Raw genomic sequence first — 14,073 nt, 5'->3', positions numbered from 1 at the left:
AAAGATTGAAGCCAAGAATTTGTAACTATGATATTTACTGTAAGCTGTAGAACATTCAATAACTATTAAAAAAAGTTTCCAAAAAAAAAAAGTCTGGGGTGACCAGACTAGTGGTTTTTGGGACGAGAGAGGAATACAGACCAGCTCCTGGGCCAGTGAGTCCCCTGGGTTTCTCCCAATTGAGTCTAAGCTTGTTTTCACCAGTCCGGTAACACGTGTGCTGCATCTCCCCAAAGGCATAACGGGGCTTCCCTGGGACTCACAGCTGAGGGGCCTGGGAATTGGCCATCGGCACCTGGACTGTGGGAGACAGGGAGGCCGTGAATGATGACGGCTAAAGTCTACCGAGAGCCCGCCTTACGGCTGGCACTGCGCTTTGTGCTCTGTAACTCATAACCCTCACAGCATGATAGTAAATGAGCCCTGTCCTCAAGAGGGGGCAGCGAAGGACGCCAAGTACCTGGACCAAGGTGATGGAGCTGTGAGCCCCACGTCCTGCCCACCCCAGAGGCAGCAATGCCTGAGTTTGCTTAAAGGGTACATTTGTCAGGTGGGAAACCAAGGGACAGGCTTGGCAATTTGTACTCACTAAATGACAGTCAAGGGAAGGCGTGTGGTCTCCATCTAAATGGTCAGCAAATGCTGTCTTACATCCTAAACATCATCTCCCCTCTGGGAAAGCCACTGCCCAAGCCCAGGCTTCTCTCTCTGGTCATCACGGCCACCATTCCCTCCCAGAGCCTGGCCTCTATAGCCTACTCTCCCAGCCTCTAAGTTTTCAGCCTCCTCAACTGGAGAGAAAATGGGCCCAAAGAGGCTAAGTCACCTGGCTGACCCTAGAGCTATAATTAAAACAGGACTCCTAACTCCAACCCTTTCCACCAAATCACACGCTGTGCCTCCATAGCACCCTCCCCAGTTTCCCTCCTCACCTGACATGAAACTCGTCCTCCCTCCCTTGCAGCAGAAAGCTCAGCCAAGTGTGGGAGGGGAGGGCACCTCTGGCCACAGGTGGTTCCTGGCTATGTCACAGCAGTTTCTCCAGGGCAGAAAGGCGCTTCTCCCCAGGGACTCGGCTCCAGGTCACAGGGGTAGGGCTGAGGGTCAGGAGCCAGCAGGGAGGTGGAGACCTGGGACCCAGCACCCCCATCCTGACCCGTGGGGGGAAGGGTATGGGTGGAGTGAGGGGTGGTTAGCCCAGGGCTCCACTCTCCTCCAGCTCCCACCCCTGCCAGTGGCCTGGGCCTACCTTCAGCCTGAGAGGCCATGGGCATCAGACACACCCCTACCTCGATCCCTACGTTCATCCCACTTGGGAGTTGGCCTCAACAACCCTAAGGGACAGGTGAAGAAACTGAGGCCAGGGCCACACCTTTCTCTTACCTTCCAGCAAGCAGAAAACTAGAGGGGGCGTGCTGGATGTGAGCAGTGCTTATCACCCCAGGGCCAGCACCCTCAGCTAGGTGTCCCTTACCTGGCCAGCCTGGGAAGCCCATCCCGTCTCCACCCTGGCTGGCATCTGCATGTGCCTTGCCCCAGGCAAGAGGACATCTAGAGCGCACATTATCCTCATCCCAGTGTGTCATCTAAGTCCTGGGTGAAATGGAGTTGTTGGCTGAGGGGACACTGAGAAGCCGTCCCCTGAGATACAGCTGGCCAATAGGGAGACAGTGTGCACCCTGGCAGCCCCAGGGAACATTTCCTTCGGTGCACTGCTGATGCCAGCTAGGCCCCCACTACAGACACTTGTCCTAGACTTGGACAACCTTTGGTGCTCTGGAAAATTATTAATCCTGATGTCCAGCCTCTCCGTCTCCTTCCTTCCGCTCTCCTAGAGCAGGTGACGCTTTGTCTCCTAGGTCCTCAGAGGTGCCTTTCCTTTCCTGCCTGCCCACCTGAGAAGCCCCAGAGAAGCCTCTGGCCTAGAAAGGCAAGAGTTGGGAGAGGTGGGATCTCAAGGCAGGAGTTTCCTCTGCAGCTGCTACGCCAGGCCCCTGCCATGGCGTCCCACCTCTGAAGCTGGGACTCCCAGGAGTCCCTTTCCACACCTCCCCAGGTTCCATCAAACGTCACTTGCTGGTACTTCAGCCTCTCCTTGGATCTCATTAGCTTTTAAATGTGTCCCCTCTTCCATCTTTAAAACACATACCAAACACCAAAAGAAGCCAGAATTAACTAAAAAACCCTCTCTCACTGGAGTCTATAAATTCCTACCAGTTATCGCTCACACAGTCAGGTTTCTGCAGGGAGCTCAATCCACTCAGACCTGGCCCTGCTCTCACCACTCCCTTGGGATGACTTCTGCCGCATCCTGGTGTCCACTAGCCATGGGACGCAGCATCCCTCCTGACCCCTCAGCAGCACCTGGCCTTGTGACACACCCTGCTCCCCACACTCCCGTCCTTCCCTGGACCCTGCTCCCCACACTCCCGTCCTTCCCTGGCTTCAGGGTACTGCACATTCCTGGTCTTCCGCCTTCTTGGCGGTGCCCTGGAGCAGCCCAGGGGTCTGCCCTGAGCCCTCTCCCTGGAACATGTTCCCTCCCAGTCCAGTCCTGGAGGAATGCCCACCTGCGTGCTTGCAGATATTCCCGTAGGCCACATCTGTTTCTGAGCGCCAGGCCTGCACATCCAGATGCCTCAGGACACCCCACACGGTTGTGTCACAGGTGTCCCCAGGACTGCTCTTTACCACCCAGCTGACCCAGGTGTCCCTAGTCCCTTGACCTACATCTCATTACCAAGCCCTGGCGGTCCTAGGAATCTCCTGGATCCACCTGTTCTATCACCCATGCAGCCTGGCCCCCATCTCTTGCCTGGATGTCTGCAGCAACTTCCTTATGGAACCCCTGCGTCTGCAGCTTCTCCACACACCAAGAGCAAGCTGACCAATCATGCTTTTCCCCTTCCTACATGCTTTAGAGGCTCCTTGGTGTCCCTGGCATAAGGCCAATGGCTTCTGAGAGCCCAGGTGACTGCCTTCTCTGCCCACCCCACCCATCTCCACACCTAAGTCAAGAGGTACTTCCAGCCTCTCCGTCTCCTCGTATTTCTGTTGATGTCTTTGCACATGCTGTTCCCTTCCTGGGGAACATGTTTCCCCTTCCACATTCTCCAGCCCTCAGTGTGTCTTACTTACCCCATCCATCTTCCAGGCTCCACTGTCTCTAGAACCGTGCTGTCCAATGCCGGAGCCACTAGCCACATGTGGCCATCGAGCCCTTGAAAAATGCTAGTTCATAATGAGATGTGGTTTAAGTGTAAAATACACACTAGATTTCAAAGCAAAAAAGTTAATGGCTCATTCATATTTTTTATACAGACTATGTTGAAATGGAAATATTTTAGATATATACTGGGTTAAATAGAATAAATACATGATTAATATCGTTAAAATTAAGTTCACCTGTTTCTTTTTACTTTTTTAAACGTGGCTGGTAGAAAATTTTAAATTACATACATGGCACACACTATATTTTTGTTGAATAGCACTGCCTCTAGGGCTTTGGTGAGAACCAGATGGGGTGAGGGAACCTCTTCTGACCACATGTCACCTGCTGCCAAAGAGAAGGCACTGAGGGGAGGGAGGGATGGCCTGTCCCACACACGGTGCCTAACATAGCTCTTGTGTGAATGGACAGATGACCTGGGAAGAGACACAGGAAAAAGAAGCTCCTCGTGACACCACTTTCCCACCTTTTATTCAACAAATGGATGGGGATGGATACACAAGAACAGGACAACAGCAAAGTTTAAATAAATAAGAGAAATGGGGATGGCAGTGGGGCCTGTTGCCTGCACAGCTCCACATAAATAACCAGGTTACTGAGCCAGGATGGAGACGGGCTGGGCAGTCGCCCGCACTGCCCAGGCTGGGGGACAAGACGCACCAACACCACAGGGACACAAACCACCTAGGCCAGAGGTACCTCTCCAGCCAGTCACACACCCCTACCCCAAAGTTCCTGAGATCTTGGGGGTGGCTGGGCAGGCTGGGGCTTTGTACCACAGCCCTACCCAGGTCAAGTCTGTTTTTTTCCATTTTAATAAAAACAGCAGGATGTGGGGACAGGCACATGCATTATTAGGCAGAGCCATGGATGGGCAGCCCCATGGGGGCCTTGAAGGTGGAAGCCCTAGAAGCAGCAAATAATGGGGCCAGATAAAACTATTAGGGGGAGGGGTGGCAAGGAGCCAAGCTCTCCCTCAACACAACCCAGCCCAGAGCCTGCAAGGAGCTGGAGAGGCCCTGGGCGCTGAGACTTCACAGTCAGAAAAACTGGGACCCAGTGATGGCCGGGGACTTGCCCAGGGTTAGAACCCAAGAACTCAGCCTCCCAGCCTACGTTATTTAGTTGCCCCTGCCCTTTACAGGTCCTGCTGGAAGAGGAGGGGGAGGTACATCTGCACTAGGGCCCTGTTCAGAGGCAGGAAGTGGCTAAATACCAAGGTGTGGGGCCAGGGGTGCCCAACAGGGCCCCTCCCCACCATCAGGCCTAGCCTCCTGATGGTACAGACGATCCTAGGATCTGGCCCGGGCACGGGGTCAGGGACATCCTGCAGGAAAGGAACCGGGTGGCAAGGACAGGGGAGGGGCTTTTGACCTGCTCCTGTACATGGCGCCTACCAGCTGGCCTGCCTCCTCACTGGGGTGGACACTCCCACCTCCAGGCCTGGGCCTTGGCTGTTTTGTCTGCTGGGCCATTGCTTCTCCATCATCACAGGCCCAGCTGCAGCTGTACCTCCTGCGGGAAGCCTTCGGAACCTCCCAGGCAGGGCTGCAGTGTCCTCAGACAAGACAGCCCCTCAGATGACCAGGTTGCTCTCACTTAGCCGGACCACATAGCGGTTCTCCTGGGGGACAGGAATGAGGCGTCAGAGCTGAGTCAGGGGGCTTCTGGGCTCCAGGAAAGTGGCACCTGCCCAGGGCCCCCCTGCATCTCCACTCCTGCCCCATCTGCAGTCAGGGTTGACCCAGGCGCCCACAGACACCTTCCCTCTCTGGCCCTCACCTCAGCCTTCTTCTCTAGTGGGGGCTTTGGCCACTTAGTATGACTTCCACCATTTCCCAGCAGTGCCCGCTGCTCAGTGGGGAGGTCAGGTTGTGGGAAGTCAGTGAGATCTCCTCCGGAGGGCCCAGCCTCTGTGATGGTCTTCACCTCTGAGGCCGCTGAACTTGTCCGCTGCTCAGGAATTCGGGCCACGCGGAACCTGTGAGAAGAGGGGGTACAAGCATCCCTGCATTTGAGGGAGAACCCCAGGTGTAGAGAAGGCAGCGCCTGCCAGGGTCACACAGCAAGTTCATGGATCAGAGCCTGAGCCTTTCCCGTGCCCTCTCACCCACAAGACCAGTCCCCAATGCCCCCAACTCTAGGTTGCATGTGGACAGGCTCTTGGCCTGAGCGGCCCCAAGTGTCATAGGGGCCAGAACCCTGCCCTGGGGGGCCAAGGGCTCTGAATGAGACAGCAGTTGGGCACAACGGACTTCTCCCTGTTACCCCCACTGCCCAGAGACACACACTGAGGCCAGGAAGGGTGAGGCTGTCACTAAGCAAGGTGCTCAGCGCTCAACCTAGGGCCCTGCATGCCCCCCGCCCCCAGCTGTCAGCTCTCCCTGACCCTTCTGCATCTGTGCCCATCTCACCTGCCCACAGACAGGATGGTGATCTCGCCCTGGCGTCCTGCCTTGGCCCCGGCCTTGGGAGCCTTGGTTGGGTTAGGCAGGAGTCTGGGAGTGGGAGTGGTGGCAGCTGCAGCTTCAGGGGACAGCAGCACCTCGGGCCACTTCTTCTGGCTACAACGGGAGCAGCAGGAGCCAGAGAGTGAGGCTAGGCCCTGCACAGTGTGGAGGTGGTGGCCGTGCGGACAGACGTGCGGTGTGCTGGGGCGTCCGGGCGGCAGCCTGTAGAGGGCACAGGTGGCAGCGGTGACTAGGGCAGGCCAGGCCCAGGAGACCAGAGGAGGTCGTGAAAGGGAATTGGGGTGAGAGGAGAGGGGACATACCCAAGTGGTGAGTCCCCAGGAGGCGGGCTGATTATCTGGGCGTTGGCCCTCCTCACCCGCCTGCCCACTCACCTGGGCACAGGCCCGTGGCTGGTCTGCACCAGCTGTGTGCTGTGGTACTCCTTCAGCAGCTCCTCCAGGGCTGCTGCATTCTCTGTGGGCAACTGCAGTCAGAACCCAGCTCTGGGCCATGAGGGACACTCCCCCCAGACTCCCTGCCCCAGCACAAATCCCCCTACCTACCCGCCAGCCCCTCTAGCCTGGGTCACATGCCTTTTCCTCCTCTCCCTGACTTCCTCATGAGGCAAGAACAGGAGGAAAAGGGGCAGCCACACTGGTCAGAGTGCCAGGCTGGCCAAGGTGACGTGGCAGGAGGGGCAAAGCAGGGCAGGATCGGACCCTAAGCCTGCCTCCGGGCACAGGCATGGGCAGAGCTTCCCCTCACCTTTCTTCTCCGTGATCAGGCGCACCAGGACCCCTATGGTGTCCTCATTGGCATCCTCAAGCCTGTAGGCAGGGTTGATTCCTGGGGAAAAGAAGGGAAGGACCATGATCCTGGGGCAATGGGGGGGGGGGGGGGCAGTGGAACTCCAGACTCCAGCCACACCAGGATATGGCAGCAGAGGGCGCACCAAAGCCTTCCCAAGAGTCAGGCTCCGAGCCTGGGTGTTAATGTACAAGCTCCAGGCCACAGCTCTGAGGAGCCCCATTATCATCACCCTCACTGCTCAGCATCATTGCTCCCTGCACCCAAAAGCCCCAGGTGCTTAGTAGTTTCAGAGTCATCTGAACTCCAGTCACTACAGAGTAAGTGTGGGGGTGAGGAGGCAGATTCTTCTGGAGCTGTCTCCCCTTAGCCTCAGGGAGTTGTGGGCTGCCTCTCTGCCAAGAGCTCCCAGCAACTCCAGCAAATTCTGCCAATTCCAGGCCTATTACTCCCCAGCACACCGCTCTGTCTATACAAGGTCTGACAATTCAGTTGGCGAACTTGTGGCAACAATGTTGCTAACCTTGTTTTATATATCAGAGGGATTATTCATTATGAATTTGTACCAACTGGACAAACAGTTAACCAAGTTTACTGTTTGGAAGTGCTAAAAAGGCTGCGTGAAAAAGCTAGACAACCTGAACTTTTCGCCAACAATTCATGGCTCTTGCATCACAACAATGCACCAGCTCACACGGCACTGTCTGTGAGGGAGTTTTTAGCCAGCAAACAAATAACTGTATTGGAACACCCTCCCTACTCACCTGATCTGGCCCCCAATGACTTCTTTCTTTACCTGAAGATAAAGGAAATATTGAAAGGAAGACATTTTGATGACATTCAGGACATCAAGGGTAATGCGATGACCGCTCTGATGGCTGTTCCAGAAAAAGAGTTCCAAAATTGCTTTGAAGGGTGGACTAGGAGCTGGTGTTGGTGCACAGCTTCCCAAGGGGAGTACTTCGAAGGTGACCGTAGTGATATTCAGCAATGATGTAGCAGTTTTTCTAGGATGAGTTCGCCAACTTAATTGTCTGACCTTGTGTAACTGAGGGCCCTTGGTCATCTTAGGGCCCAAACTTCAAAGGTATGAAAAATGGGCCATGTGATCAGTCCTGGATCAGCAGCAAACAGAGCTCCTAGGACTTGTACCTAGGCAGCAGCCAGCAGTGAAAGTTAGTCCCAAGCTAGGAAAACAAGTGCAGTCTCAGGTGAGATGGCCTGAGTTACCCCTTTCCTGCCTGCCTAAAGCTCCTGTCCCCTCCAGACTTCAGTGTCAGGAGCTGGGAAGGGCTGGCAGCCTGGGGCACTGGCACAGGAGGTGCCATTTCAATCTTGACCACAAGGCTCCTTCCTGTGGGCAGTGTACGTGCGTGTAGGGCCCCTGCCCTACGGCTTTCAGGGGATACTGGGGTGTGGGGAGGAGAAAAGAAGGCCCAGGGCCTTGGGGTGGGGGCAAGAGGAACACGGCTCTCCCTCTGGTTTCAGGACTCGTAATTCAAACCACAGCCTAGAAACTCAAGCCTGGGCAGTGGTGCCTGCCCAGGACAGCTGTCTCGTCAGCCTTTCAGGCCAGAGGTCAGAGGTCACCTGATACGGAAAAGGCAGTCCAACCCTTGAACCACACACACAATTGTAGCCCTGAGGCGCCCAGACCCCCATGGCAGGCAGGGCCTCACTCGGCGGGGGAATCCCGCTAAAGCCACGACCTGCTCTGCCTTTGCTCTGCCCCGTTGCCACCTTGGGCCACCTCATCCTTCCTTCCACGTTGTCAATTTGCAATGTCTCCTCTGTGGCCCGTGTGCAGCACTTCCAGGAAGCCTTCCAGGTTTACCCTCTACAGGCCTCTCCCTGTCAGACCCTCCAGGCCAAGCAGGTTCCCTCAGGAGGCCCCCCAAGCTAGGCTGAGCTGGGCTGGCCCGGGACCCCAGGCCGGGCCTCACCGTTGCCTCCACCTCCAGGGCCAGGCCCGACGTCCTTGTGGGCTGTGCAGTGGTAGCCCTTCCGCTTGAGCAGGTTACACACCAGGATGCCCAGCAGCCCCATGAGGCAGAAGACAGGCACGATGGCAATAACCGCGTACTGGGCAGCCGTCTCCTCGGGGCTGCCTGCCCGCGTGCCGTTCCCAGGCTGCTGTGTCTCCCCAGTGCTGCCGGCCCCGGCTGCCACCTCCACACCACGTCGGGCCCGCTGGCCCCGCTCTGAGCACCACGGAGGATGGAGGCATGGAGACAAGACAGAGGCAGAAACACACAAGCAGAGAGGCCCAGGGCCCACATTAATAAGTGTGTGTGTGTGTGTTGGGGTGCTAACGTGTCCAGAGCCACCCAATTCCCACCATGTTGGGGAAGCAAAGGCCAACTCACCCTCACCCTCTCCTTTCTGGCCATCTGATCCACCGGCCTGAGCAAGGCCTCCTCAGGACTCAGGATGGCCAGCCCCTCCGCACCCTGCCCACCCCTCATGCTGGGTCAGAGGGGTGAACAGATGGCACCTGTGCACAGGCTTGGGCACAGGGACACTGGATCCTGCCCCCCCCCCAACCCACTGCCCTGGTCCATGACTTAGTTCCCTCAGGAGGTGACTGACAACAGTGAGAGGAGGTGCGTGTGTCTGTGTGTAAGAGCGCATGCTCACACCATCTGCATGGGGGCCTTTGAGGGGATGAGGACAGGGGACGGGTCAAGACGTGAGCCCTCCAGGTGTAGCTGTCACCTGCTAGGTGGTCTCTGCCACCCAGAAATGAGGTGGGAAGACACAGCCAGTGGAACAACTGACCACGTCCTGCTGGACACTCTCCGGCTGTTGATCCTCCCGTGGGATGATGGAATGAGGACTCCAACTGCCCCGGACAGACACTGGGGGGGCCCCTGGGCTCAAGCTCACCAGAGCCCCTCCCACACACACCCCACCCGTCCTAGGCCCCATCTGACACTCACCATAACAGCCGCGAGTACCCAGAGCTGTCCGGGTGCATGGCTGGCAGGGAACACGGGTGACCTCTGAAGGGGCAAACCACCTACAGGGGGAGGGGAAAAGACGTCACTGAGGCCCAGAATCTTCCTCAAGAAGGCTGGACTCCTCCTTCCTACTGGGCACCCACACTGGTCCGTCCCATGTTACAGATGGGAGGCCTGAGGCCTGCTCAGGGGCTGGGTGAGGCTGGGACCCAGGATCCAGAGTCCTGGCCACATGGCATGAGCCCCCACGCCCCACCCCGTGGCTCACCCAGGCTGGCAGTCTCCACATAGTGTGTCTCGAGTCACTGTACCCGCCTGGGCCTCCAGCCTCCCTCGAGGGCTGCAGCGCGAGTGGGGCTGGCATGGGCCAGAGCCCCACGAGGCTGAGAAGGTGCCCGGGGGGCAGGACCTGCATAATGTGCCCTGCCCCGGGTCCTGTGGAAGGGAAAGGGTGAGAACGAAGCCAGGAGCCAGGCCTGAGGTCCCTGGGAAACCCGCCCCGGCCCTCAAGAGTCTTCCCAGGACAGGGCAGAAGGGCAGGGTGAGCTCACCAAGTTGGGCTCCTCCCCGGGCGGGCACTGCCAAAGGGTCGTGGATGTTGGTGTGGCCAGAGGCCAGGGCAGCACCTGGAGGAACAGCAGGCAGGGCACACTTGAGAGGGCAGGAAGCCATGGCGTCTCTGGGGCTGTCTATCTACCACCCACTTCCTAATGCCCCAGGAGTGGGGACCACAAACCACACAGGGCCACTCTCCCAGGCTTCAGGGATACCCTATGATCTGACCTCAATCCCTCATGCTGCAAGTAAAGCCTGCTTGTCCCAGACCTGCTGCATGGCCTAGGTAGGGAGACAGCCACATCTCCTTCTGGAAAGTGCTGGGAAGCTCCAGACAGGGCCCAATCAGGACCTCAAACCCTTGGGTTTCTGAGTCACACCCTTTTCACCCTCCAGGAGGAGGAGGAGGAGGAGGAGGAAATGCTTCCGAATTCCTCTCTCAAGTTTGTCGCGCCCCCCCTCCCCCCACCACAGCTGGGCATGTCGTTATGATCCCTGGAGCCAAGTCTGCAGCTGGTGCACCCAACTCTGGGCCCTCAGCTTCGTCTCCAGGGCCGTGTGCTCCTCGGTGACCCCACCCCCCGCCACGACACAAGGCCAGCCTGATCATTACCCCTGCACCCAGACAGGGCATAAAGCATCCCAAGGGGAGGGTCTTCTCAATTTGCGCCCCCAGCGCATTCCACGGGGATCTCCCTCTGCCTCCCATTCCAGGGGTGAACTGTCTGCCCCGATTCCCTCCGGCTGCGGGGAGACCCCTGGTCCTCTGGTTTTGCCCCAGCTTGTGGGTAGCAGACACAGAGTAGAGCCAGCTGCGCTGAGAGCAGAGGGAATGGTACACAGGAGGCTTGGGGGATCTCCTCAGGCTCCAGGCCCCCAGACCTGGCTTCCAGCACCTGCCAAGCGCTGGGAGTCCTCCCGAACCAGGAACGGTATGGGCCAGGGTCAGACTGCCTCACAGGAAGAGCTGAGTAACCAACCCTAGCACCCCAGCCCGTCATGGGGGTTCCTGAGTGGCATTTCTACTCTACCTCCTCTGCGGGCCTGGCCGCAGGGCTCAGGATTTGGCTCTTCCGGCATCCCCACCACCCATCTCCAACTCACCACAAGGAGGCAGGACAGGGCCCAGTGTGGGGGAGGCCTCAGCGTCATCCTCAGCTTCCTCCTCAGGCCCTGCCGTCCCCAGCCTAGGACAGACGAAGACAGAGGGGGGGCTCAGCAGGAGGTGGGCACAGGCAGGCAGTTGTCCTCCCAGCACTGCTTCCAGGGCAGCACTGGATGGGGAGTTCGCAAGGTGCCGCCAGGCAGGCAGAGCACCAGGGAGGCCTGGCCTATACTTGCGGCCACCGCCCCCCCAAAACCTGACATGTGGGGGTGCCCTATCTGGGGCCAGCCTCCCAGGGCAACAGACTGGAAGAGGGTAGAGGGATCTGCCAGTCTCGGGAGGCTTCCTGTAGGAGGAAGGGCTTCCTTCCCCTTCCATAAACAGCCAGGTGCCCTGGGGCAGAAGCAGGGGAGCCTGGAGGAAGGAAACTTACGGCTGCCTCCCTGGGGATGGGGGACGAGGGAGCTGGCACTCCCCACCTCCCAGGCTCACAGCCGGCAGGCCGCGAGCATGCCCACCTCTCCTGCTCCTCTCCCTTCACTCTTGCCGTTCCTGCTCCACAGAAGGTTCTTCTCCTCACCTTTCAAAGTCCAACACAAAGGCCTCTTTCTGGAAGCTTCTCTAGACCTCCCTTTCTCCAAAGCTGGATCTGGTCCCCAAAGCTCCTGTGTGTCCCCCCTCAACCCCATCACTATCCTGGTCTTCCCGTGTGTCCCACTGTCTACACACACCCGGCCACATTCTCCACGGAGGGCTGGGATGAGTGACTGCATCTTCTGGGCCAGGGTCAGACCTGGGGGAGGTCCTGGGAGGTGATTATGGTGGCCAGTCTCCCAGCCTCTCTTGGACACCTATTGTGTGCCAGGCACAGGAAATAACATGAAGAAGACGGGCAGTGTCCCTGTCCTTGGGAGCTCACACCCCAGGGTAGCTGGATGGCCAACATATGAACAGTGTCCCTCTGAGCTGGGCACTGCCTGAGGCTTGGTTAGCCCCCAGGCTCAGAATGTGGCCTCCTCTGGAGAAAAGCCTACAGCCAGGGGACAAGGCGGAACCAGCAAAAAGGAGGACTCGGGATGAGACAACAAAAGGACTGTAGTAAAACAAGGGAGCTCCACAGCGACACATTTTCAGGAGGCCTGGCTTCAGGCTCAGGAGGGCAACAGAAGTGATATATATCCAGCCTCAGCCACAGGCTGTGCACAGCTTCTGAACCCAGAGGGGCAGTCTCGGAGAGCCAAGTCACTGGCCCAGGGCCCCCAGCAGAGTGAGGGGACACTCCCTGGAGCCCCAAGAGGTCTGATGCCAAGTTCCTCAGAAGAAATGCTGCCTGCAGTAAACCCAGGTCACATGAGAGCCCTCGGCCTATAGGTGGCCCAAGCTTCCCACCTGGAAGAGGAGGCAGAGGAAACTGATCCACCCTTGCTGGACGGCCTGCCCCGGCACAGACCTCAGCAGGCCAGGGGCTTGAGTTACCCCACAGGGGAGGGGGAGGAGCAGTGGTCACACCACAGGACTCTCCAGGTCACTGGCAGTGGCTCTCGGCCCAAGGCCAGCTAAAGGGGAAACCTGGAACAGAATGTCAGGCCACAGAGTGAAGGCTGCGCCCTGGCAGTCAGCACTCAACAGGTGGCATCCCCTGACCCATCCCCCCACCTTCCCCTCCTCTAACTTGGTCACAAGTCTTCCTTTCCAGTTTCTGCCCCAGAGTGAACCTTACCCCTGCCCGGGCCCAGCTCCCATTCAAGCCCATTTCCTCCCACCCTCCTCCCGTTCTTCACGGGATCTAACCCACAGACCTGCCCATGAGCCCCCAAGTCCTCAGGCTGGCCCCAAAGCCCTGCCCAGTCTCCGACCCAGCACCCCTCCATGTCCCTGGGGTGGGCCCAGAGGACTGGGGCTGAGGTGAAATGTAACAGCCACGGAGGAGGCAGCCCCTGTCCCACCCGCTGGCCCTGGCTGGCACCTGCTGGGTGACCTGGGCCCATAGGAAGGGCTGTGAAGCTGCTCACCTCCAGACAGATAGGGAGCTGTGATCTTGAGACTTCCAGGAGCAAAATGGGGGTCCAAAGGCCCAGACTCAAAGCCAGTGAGGACCCACCCACTCAGGTACATTCACAGACACTTGCTGCCTAGCGCCCTGCCGCCTTCTAATTACGTGCCTTCTCATTACCCCAAACCAGCATTTACTCCAGTCTGGCCCCCATGTCTCTGCTTACAGCCGCTCCCCCGGCCCCCACTCTCAGCCCAGACTGAGCCCCCCTTCCAATGGGCCTGCCCAGTCAGCAGCCGCTGGCCAGCCACCCAGAAGCCTGTGTGCGCACATGGACACACACCTGCTGCTCTGGCCTCCCTCTCTGCACTCTCTTCCCCACTAGGCCTCTAGCATCTAAGCCCTGATACTGGGAACCTCCACCAAAAAGCAAGTTCAGACCAAAGCCCCTTGTCTGGGTGGGGGTCTGGGAAAGATCACCCCCACCCCACCTTGTCCCGAAGGCTGGGCAGTGACCTCCCAAAGCAGGCACCTCCTGAGGACTTCCTAGAGAGGAGCTGTCACATGGGCAGGCCAAGGCCTGGAGAAGGACAGTGCTCTCAGCCCACAGAGCCACCTCTTCTGTCCCTGTGCTTCTGGCACAGTAGAGCCCCATGGGGCCCAGAAGAAAGTGAGCTTAGAGGCCACTCCTCCCTGAAGAAAGCCTCCTAGCCTGGGGCCCCACCAACTCCCTGAGGGACCCGAGCCCGGTGCCCCTGCGTCACCTGATTGTGTCTCAGTTTCCTCATCTGCAGCTGGGACTATTTATCTCCCAAGGCAAGGCTGTTGGGAGGTTTAAATGAGCTCATGAGCCTAAAGTAGGTCGTGGGAGCTCCCCATTGCCCCTTCTTTCCGGAGACACCTCCTGCCCAGGCAGGTAATTAAGTGTTTGCTTGCCTGTTTATTATTTGCCCCCCGACTCCACCCCCCCT

General features: G+C 58.2%; 1 protein-coding gene across 2 annotated transcripts in view; it reads right to left on the bottom strand.

Moving 5' to 3' along the window:
- Nucleotides 1-3,672: 3,672 nt before the first annotated feature.
- Nucleotides 3,673-14,073, bottom strand: part of RELT (RELT TNF receptor) — a 14,434-nt gene continuing 4,033 nt past the window's right edge. Inside the window, exons 1-11 of one of the 2 annotated variants that reach the window (XM_019649316.1) lie at nt 13,122-13,285; nt 11,109-11,191; nt 10,001-10,075; nt 9,718-9,884; nt 9,429-9,508; nt 8,433-8,690; nt 6,448-6,528; nt 6,075-6,156; nt 5,644-5,901; nt 5,012-5,210; nt 3,673-4,853 (exon numbers count right to left, since the gene is read on the bottom strand). In XM_019649316.1, the coding sequence (XP_019504861.1) occupies nt 4,806-4,853; nt 5,012-5,210; nt 5,644-5,901; nt 6,075-6,156; nt 6,448-6,528; nt 8,433-8,690; nt 9,429-9,508; nt 9,718-9,884; nt 10,001-10,075; nt 11,109-11,191; nt 13,122-13,224 (1,434 nt within the window). In that variant the 5' untranslated portion in view covers nt 13,225-13,285 and the 3' untranslated portion in view covers nt 3,673-4,805. Of the gene's footprint in view, nt 4,854-5,011; nt 5,211-5,643; nt 5,902-6,074; nt 6,157-6,447; nt 6,529-8,432; nt 8,691-9,428; nt 9,509-9,717; nt 9,885-10,000; nt 10,076-11,108; nt 11,192-13,121; nt 13,286-14,073 lie in introns of those variants that run through there. The other variant, XM_019649317.1, reaches the window with a different exon arrangement.

The sequence above is a fragment of the Hipposideros armiger genome, unplaced genomic scaffold (genome assembly GCF_001890085.2).
Source record: "Hipposideros armiger isolate ML-2016 unplaced genomic scaffold, ASM189008v1 scaffold_132, whole genome shotgun sequence".
In the NCBI taxonomy this organism is placed as follows: Eukaryota; Metazoa; Chordata; class Mammalia; order Chiroptera; family Hipposideridae; genus Hipposideros; species Hipposideros armiger.
The sequence above is the reverse complement of the archived record's forward strand: the minus strand, read 5'-3'. Positions and strand labels throughout refer to the sequence as shown.